This window comes from Arachis hypogaea, chromosome 16 (assembly GCF_003086295.3).
Source record: "Arachis hypogaea cultivar Tifrunner chromosome 16, arahy.Tifrunner.gnm2.J5K5, whole genome shotgun sequence".
Classification (NCBI taxonomy): domain Eukaryota; kingdom Viridiplantae; phylum Streptophyta; class Magnoliopsida; order Fabales; family Fabaceae; genus Arachis; species Arachis hypogaea.
The window spans coordinates 17,864,984-17,872,177 of record NC_092051.1 but is presented as its reverse complement, the minus strand read 5'-3'; the positions used below and the strand labels follow the sequence as shown (position 1 = coordinate 17,872,177).

General features: G+C 40.5%; 1 protein-coding gene across 1 annotated transcript; it reads left to right on the top strand.

Moving 5' to 3' along the window:
* The first annotated feature begins 602 nt into the window (after nucleotides 1-602).
* On the top strand, nucleotides 603-3,228 carry LOC140180025 (uncharacterized). Its single transcript, XM_072220407.1, has 5 exons — nucleotides 603-927; nucleotides 1,310-1,391; nucleotides 1,497-1,721; nucleotides 1,929-2,302; nucleotides 2,405-3,228. The coding sequence occupies exons 1-5, from the start codon at nucleotides 603-605 to the stop codon at nucleotides 3,226-3,228; spliced, it is 1,830 nt and encodes a 609-aa protein (XP_072076508.1).
* Nucleotides 3,229-7,194: the final 3,966 nt, after the last annotated feature.

Below are 7,194 nucleotides of genomic sequence, written 5' to 3'. Positions count from 1 at the left end.
GCTGGGGTGGAAGAGAAGACGCACGGTCCGAGTTGCGTGTAGCGGATGGAGTCGGACCGTCCGTTTTGGCTAGGGATGGTAGAACCGGTTCACGAAAACGCATGGTCCGATTTGGTTGTTGAATATATTTTTGAATGAAGTTAACCAAGTCGGACGTTCCGAGTTGAGTATAGAGTCTATATAAAAGTGTGCAACGAGTTAGTGTTAGGTTATCCCTCTTCTTCTCCTTCTTATGCGCCGCTTCCTCCTCTGTTTCGTTCTTCTGGAAATATTTCATGGTTGTTCAAAATCAAAGAAGTGTGTAGTTAGTGTTATGTTTTTTTTTGTGAGTAGGAGAAATGAGTGATAGAGTACTAATAAAGGTGTATTATTTTGGTCAAATTTTATTACAAACATCTGAAGAGGTAAAATTTATTTGTGAAAATCCAATAGATGTTGTTATTCCTTTTATCATTTCCTTTGAAGAACTCAAAGGTTTGATCTGTGAAAAGATTGATTCTGAGAGGGCAAAAAAAATATCCTGTGTTCTATACAGATATCCCGTATCGGTATTTGGTGGGTTTGTCCAATTTCAAACAAGATATGTGACGGACGAAGCGAGCATGCAGGAGATGTTTTCAATGTATATTGAAAACCGGGCGCAGATCTCGTTTATCGAGTTGTATGTTGAGTTTGAACAATCTGAGGCAGACCGAAACATTCTACGGGAAGATTATAATAGTGACAGTGAAGAAGAGTTCGAAAGCAACTACGAATGTGTTGGTGCAGATGGAGATGAAGATCATGGTGAGGGAAATATGGATCCAGATGTGACAGAGGTGGCAGATGCACTCGCAAACGATATGCCGTTTGGGGAGCCTTCATTCATGCGAGTTCTGGACTTGGAAGCCATGCATGTTCCGGAGTTTCCGGAATATATGACTGCAGGTACGTTAATATTTAAATTATTGTCTTTTTTATTTATTTATTGAATTATTTATGAATGAATTATTATTTATTACCCATTATTTAAGCATGCGTTGATGTCATGTATGTGTTAGACATTGAACCGGTTGACCTGATCCTATGTAAAAAAAAAATTTAAAAATAGTAGGAAGTTAAAAAAATAAAAGTCAACATATGTGTTAAGTAATGTTTGAAACATATCACGTTATTTTAAACGAATATAGAACATAGAATTTAATATTTTATTATTATTTACGTTAGGGTCTGATTTATGTCATACTTGATGCAGTTAATATTGATTTAGTATGGTTTTGAAATATATATGTATTTATTGAAATTTTTCCCATGCTTGTTGTCCTGGCAGAAGTTCCTATTGTCGCAGATGGTGAATTTGCTGTTGGGATGGAGTTTAGTTCCCGGGAAGCTGTTATTAAGGCAATAAAAGAGTATACCATACGACGAAGCGTAGATTACCGGGTGTATGAGTCTGAGCCTTTGACATTTTATGCCAAGTGTACACAGTATGGGTCAGGGTGTGATTGGCTTATCAGGGTTAGTCTGATCAGCAGGAAGTATTGTTGGGTTATAAGGAGGTATAATGGTAGTCACACTTGTACCAGAGCCACCATTTCACAGGATCATGCGAAGCTGGACTCCATCACAATTGCAGAAGCAATAAAGCCATTGGTTGAGGCTGATCCCTCCTTAAAGGTAAAGTCCGTTATAGCAGAAGTGCAATCGAAGTTTAACTATACTGTTAGCTATCGGAAAGCATGGTTGGCTAAGCAAAGGGCAGTAGAAAAAATATTTGGAGGTTGGGAGGCATCGTACGAAGCGTTGCCTATATGGTTTCAGGCCATGTGTCATAAGGAGCCATCAGCTGTTGTCCATTTTGAGACTATGCCTGCATACCAAGGCGATGACTTGGTTGGTCATATTCGGGTACTGCATAGAGTATTTTGGAGTTATTACCCCTGTATCAGGGCATTCAGACATTGTAAGCCAGTTGTCCAGGTGGATGAGACTCACTTGTACGGAAAGTATAAGGGTTGTCTCCTAGTCGCAGTCTCACAGGATGGCAACAACAACATCGTTCCAATTGCGTTTGCTATTGTCGAGGGAGAGACTTCTGATGCGTGGCACTTTTTCCTTAGTAACTTGCGTCAACATGTTGTCACTCGGGATGGTGTGGGACTGATATCCGACCGACACGAATCCATCAATGCAGCTGTGGAACGGAGTAACGGAGCATGGTCACCTCCTAGAGCTTTTCATATGTTCTGCATCAGGCATATAGAGTCGAATTTTCTGCGGAAATTCAAGGCACCGTACCTCCAAAAATTGGTCGTCAACATTGGTAATAATTTACTACATTTAAGTAACTTATTAACAGTAGTTAAATATTAATATTTGTTTTCGACTTTTATGATTTTTTTTTTTTTTTTTTGGTTTCCTCTAGGATATTCCAGGACGGTGCGGGAGTATGAAGTGCGTTACCAGCGATTACGGGAACGGGGGGAAGCGTATACCAACTGGTTAAACCGAATTCCTCGCGAACAGTACGCATTGGCGTTTGATGGTGGATACCGATGGGGTCACATGACAACGAATCTAGTGGAATGCATCAATTCAGTGTTGAATGGTGCACGCAATCTTCCTATTACTGCTCTTGTCAAGGCAACATTCTACAGGCTAAACGAGCTTTTCACCAGAAAAAGAGCAGAGGCAGAAGCGCGGATTAATGCTGGCCATGTGTTCTCCGAAGTCGTGACCTCGAAGTTGCATGCAAACCAACTTGCATCAGGAAACATACAGGTCAGTTGCTTTGACCGGCAGAATGAGGTCTTCGAGGTGCGTGAGATGCCAAGCGGACTGGAGTTTGCAGTCGATCTACGCGCCCTTCGATGTGATTGTGGTGAGTTCCAGGTGGACCGGATCCCCTGCAGACATGTGTTCGCATGTTGCGCAAACCAGCGACTGGATTGGAAGCTATATGTGCATGATGTGTATAAGATGGACCAAGTTTGGCGGGTGTACCGAGCAAGATTTAGGCCACTAGGTAACCCGACGACGTGGCCTGCGTACAACGGTCCTCGCTACGTACCGAATCCGTATCTGAGACGTGTCTCGAAAGGGCGCCCCAGGATGACGCGTTTCTTGAATGAGATGGACACGCGAATGTTACGTCGTCCTAGGCGATGTACGCTATGTGGAGCTGAGGGACACAGTCGTAGTAGATGCCGTCAGTCAGCTGGTAGAACTGCCGACGGAGATGCTCAGTAGGTTCACATTGTGGTAGGTGTAGAACGTCACTATTATGTCATGGGTTGTCATTTTGATAGAACTTGACCTGATATGTGGAACATTATGTAATGTTTTTCTGATGTTTTTATGTAAAAACGGTTTATGTATTGTAATGTTTTCCTTGTAGAACCGGCCGGTCTAAGTGCACAGGTCTTCCAACTAAACCGACCGGTCCGGTTCAACCGGATTTTATGAATGACCCGGCCGGTCCGGTTCAATCTGATTTTCTGAAAGAACCGGCCGGTCCGCTTCAATCTGATTTTTTGAATGAATTGGCCTTTCCGGTGCAATCTGATTGTATAAATGAACCGGCCGGTCCGGTCCAATTGGGTTGTATAAATGAACCAGCCGGTCCAGTTCAATCTATTTTTTGAAATGAACCGTCCGGTCCGGTGCAATCTGATTTTATGAATGAAACGGCCTGTCCGGTTCAAGCTGATTTTATGAATGAACCGGCCGGTCCGGTTCACTCTGATTGTATAAATGAACCGGCCGGTCCGATTCAATCTGTTTTTCGTAATGAACCGGCCTGGCCTGTGCAATCTGATTTTATGATTGAACCGGCCTTTCCGGTGCAATCTGAATGTATAAATGAACCGGCAGGTTCCGGTCCAATCTGATTGTATGACTGAACAACAATAATGCGTACATATACAACACCTGTACCTTACTGCGTACTCAAGGTTAGCAATACCTGAATAGTGTCCGTAGTGCATAAATACTCTAAACATACAACATAAATGTAGTGCGTACATACTCTAAACATACAACATAAATGTAGTGCGTACATACTCTAAACATACTACATAAATACAACATGGTCCACGTGATTACTACTTAAATAAATAAGTTACAAGACAACTACTTTCTCATGGCCCACTTCACATCCTTGACTAAATTCTTGCATTTCTTGGCCGCTTTTTTGAAGACAGATGGAGTGTAGCGACTAGCACTGCGACGTGGTGGATCAATCCTCAGATTGTAACCTTTGGAGGTTTCATCCGGAGTGCGTGCATGACCTGTATAGAAATTATAAAAAATAATTAAATTATGCGCAGCAGGTAATCACAGCAAGACATAAACCACATAAGATTTACTAAAAGTAAAAAATAGATGCCAGTTATGAACATAAAATAAAAAAGTAATGGAACATGTAAAGTAGAATACAAAACATAATACCATCATTACGAGATTCTTCATCCTCGTCAAACTCCTCTATTTCATCGTCATCATGATCCTCCTCGTCATCCGGGTCATCTACTAGATACGCATCTGTCTCCCTCTCGGGTGTGTTAGCATCTTCTTCAATGAGTCCCATGGATACACGGTTAGGATTCTGACTAAAAAAAGCTCCGCGTCCGTCATCACTCCTACTAGAGTCAACCGACACAAACCCCCCAGAAGCAACCGATGATATATGGCCCGGATACCTAGCATCCAATGAATACCTACCAGCCATGAAGTCAGGCTGTTGGCCATATTGTGGTAGTCCAGGATCTGCAGACATCAACCCAAGCAACTGGCTAAAGGAACCTCCTTCTCCTGTTTCAAATTGTGAGGTACCCCAATATTGTTGACTGATTGGAACTGATGGGGGGAACTGTGTCTGAGGTACATAATGGCTTGAGGACTGAGGTTGTTCTTCTGGAATCGGTGTTGGAGGTAATATATGCGGCGAATGTGGCTCTTCTACTTGATTGTCAGCATCCATATCCTGACTACCCTCATCGGTATCCTGATTATCCTCATCCAAATCCTGATCACCTTCCTCCATATCCTGATCACCTTCATCATTATCTTGACCCACAAGATTTGACATGTTCAAGTGGTCCCCATATTTTGATCGGTACCAATGCATGTATCTATCTAGTAGATCATGTGAAGGCATCGGAAGCTCAGATAGAATGTAGTTATACCTGTTTGACCAATGCATCACCCATTTTGAATGACTCGCTTCCGTGGCCCAATTAAGATTCTTGGGCCCCTTCAGGGTTTCTCCATGCGCCTTCTCTAGATTCCGCTCCTGACTAGGTAGTCCCTGAACCAAACCAAACTGTCGCCTAAATCTATCGGTAGCATGCCACTCGACACATTCAAATGATACCAACGGAACTGTAGCACTCCAAACCACCGACTGCATGTAGATTTCAGGAGGAATGATGTTCGGATCCACCCGATCCACAGCATAAGCAACCCAAACAAACTGGAAAAAATAAAGGAACCTCAACATAACAGTCCACAAAGCCAATTACAAAGACAATGCTGTATAATTATGTCTTAGACCCTAAACATAAAACTAATACTACTTTCATTGAAACATACCTGCCCTTCCTGAAGTTCATCAAATGACTTCCTAAAGTGAGCTAACTTCAAGTATCTAAATCGTCGGTCACCACGCTCCCAGTTCCGCCACCTATTATGATATATTCAATTACCTCAGCTACCATTAAATGAATCATAAATATCAACATACGGGTACATTCTAACAAATTATTACCTGTTTGCTAGTGGAAAACTTCGAGGTTCCCTAGGTAGCGGCGATAGGTATGGCATCCTGATCCAAGCCCAACAGAGTAGAAGTGTTAGTGGACCATCTATTTCCTTGCAGTTAAAACGGGATGCACGGCATAATGCCCTGTAGAGATGTGCCAGGCATGCCGCTCCCCAACTATACTGACCAATACTACCAAAATCACGTAGCAAGGGTAGAAATTTCCAATGCACTCCTGCCCCAGACTTATCCCCAAACAAGATCGTCCCGATCAACAACATAATATGGCACCTCACATACCTCTGTATACTGATATCATCAATCAACTGTAAATTTTCTTTTAAATCACGCAGCCAGGTAAGTTTTATGCAACTAGATCTACAGTCAGACACACGCGGTGCAACTCCAAATTGAAGCAAACACTCCGCCTCCAACGCTTCATAACTGCTCATTGTCATCCCTGTGACCGGAAGACCATCTGTGGGAAGACCAAGAATCATAGCTACATCTTCAAGTGTCACAGCACATTCACCAATGGGAAGGTGGAACGTATGTGTCTCTGGGTGCCAACGTTCAATTAGAGCATTTACCAATGCTTTCTGACACTGCACTATCCCAATCTGAGATGCATGATAGAACCCGGTAATTCGCAGATGATCCTCCACCCTTTCGTTGTACCGATCCGGAGGAAGTGGATGGTTACATGTCAACATTCTTGATTTCTACAAAAAAACATAACAAATTACTAATCAAATTATTAAGAATTGCTAACTTACCATCATAAATTTATTGACTGAATCATTATACAACTAATTCTCGTAACTTCTAAATTTAACTAGTTAATCCTCAAAAGTATTCATAACTGCTAATGAAACTCATTACAAATACATATATTCCTAATCATAAATCTCAACAATATTTACAACATCCACAATAATATCGAACATTAATTAATTAGTCTTTTGTTAAAAATTTTTTCCCCTGCAATACAAAATATTAATAAATCTGTATATGCCATCATTCATATTCTAACAACGCTAATAATTAACTTGCTAATAATAATTACTACAATTAAAATTATTTAAATTTTTCCATAAAGAAATATCTAACATGGCTTAATTAAAAAAACCTTTCTAATCAACTCAGCATTAACACTTTACCACAATAATAATAACATCTAACCAAAATCGATAACAGTTACACTTAATTTCTTAAAAACACATTCAAATAACATTGGCTTACAAATAATAATTACACCACAATTAAATAAACTTATTAAAAATTTACATTATGTTCTACTTACTACTACAGCCAAAAACACAAAACTAAAGAACAACAACAACATAACCATAACAAATTTTCTTATCATGATATATATAATTAATAATCTGTAAAAAAATATTTAAATAGAACCTAACAAATATTTAAAAATTACTACATATCTCTAACAACTA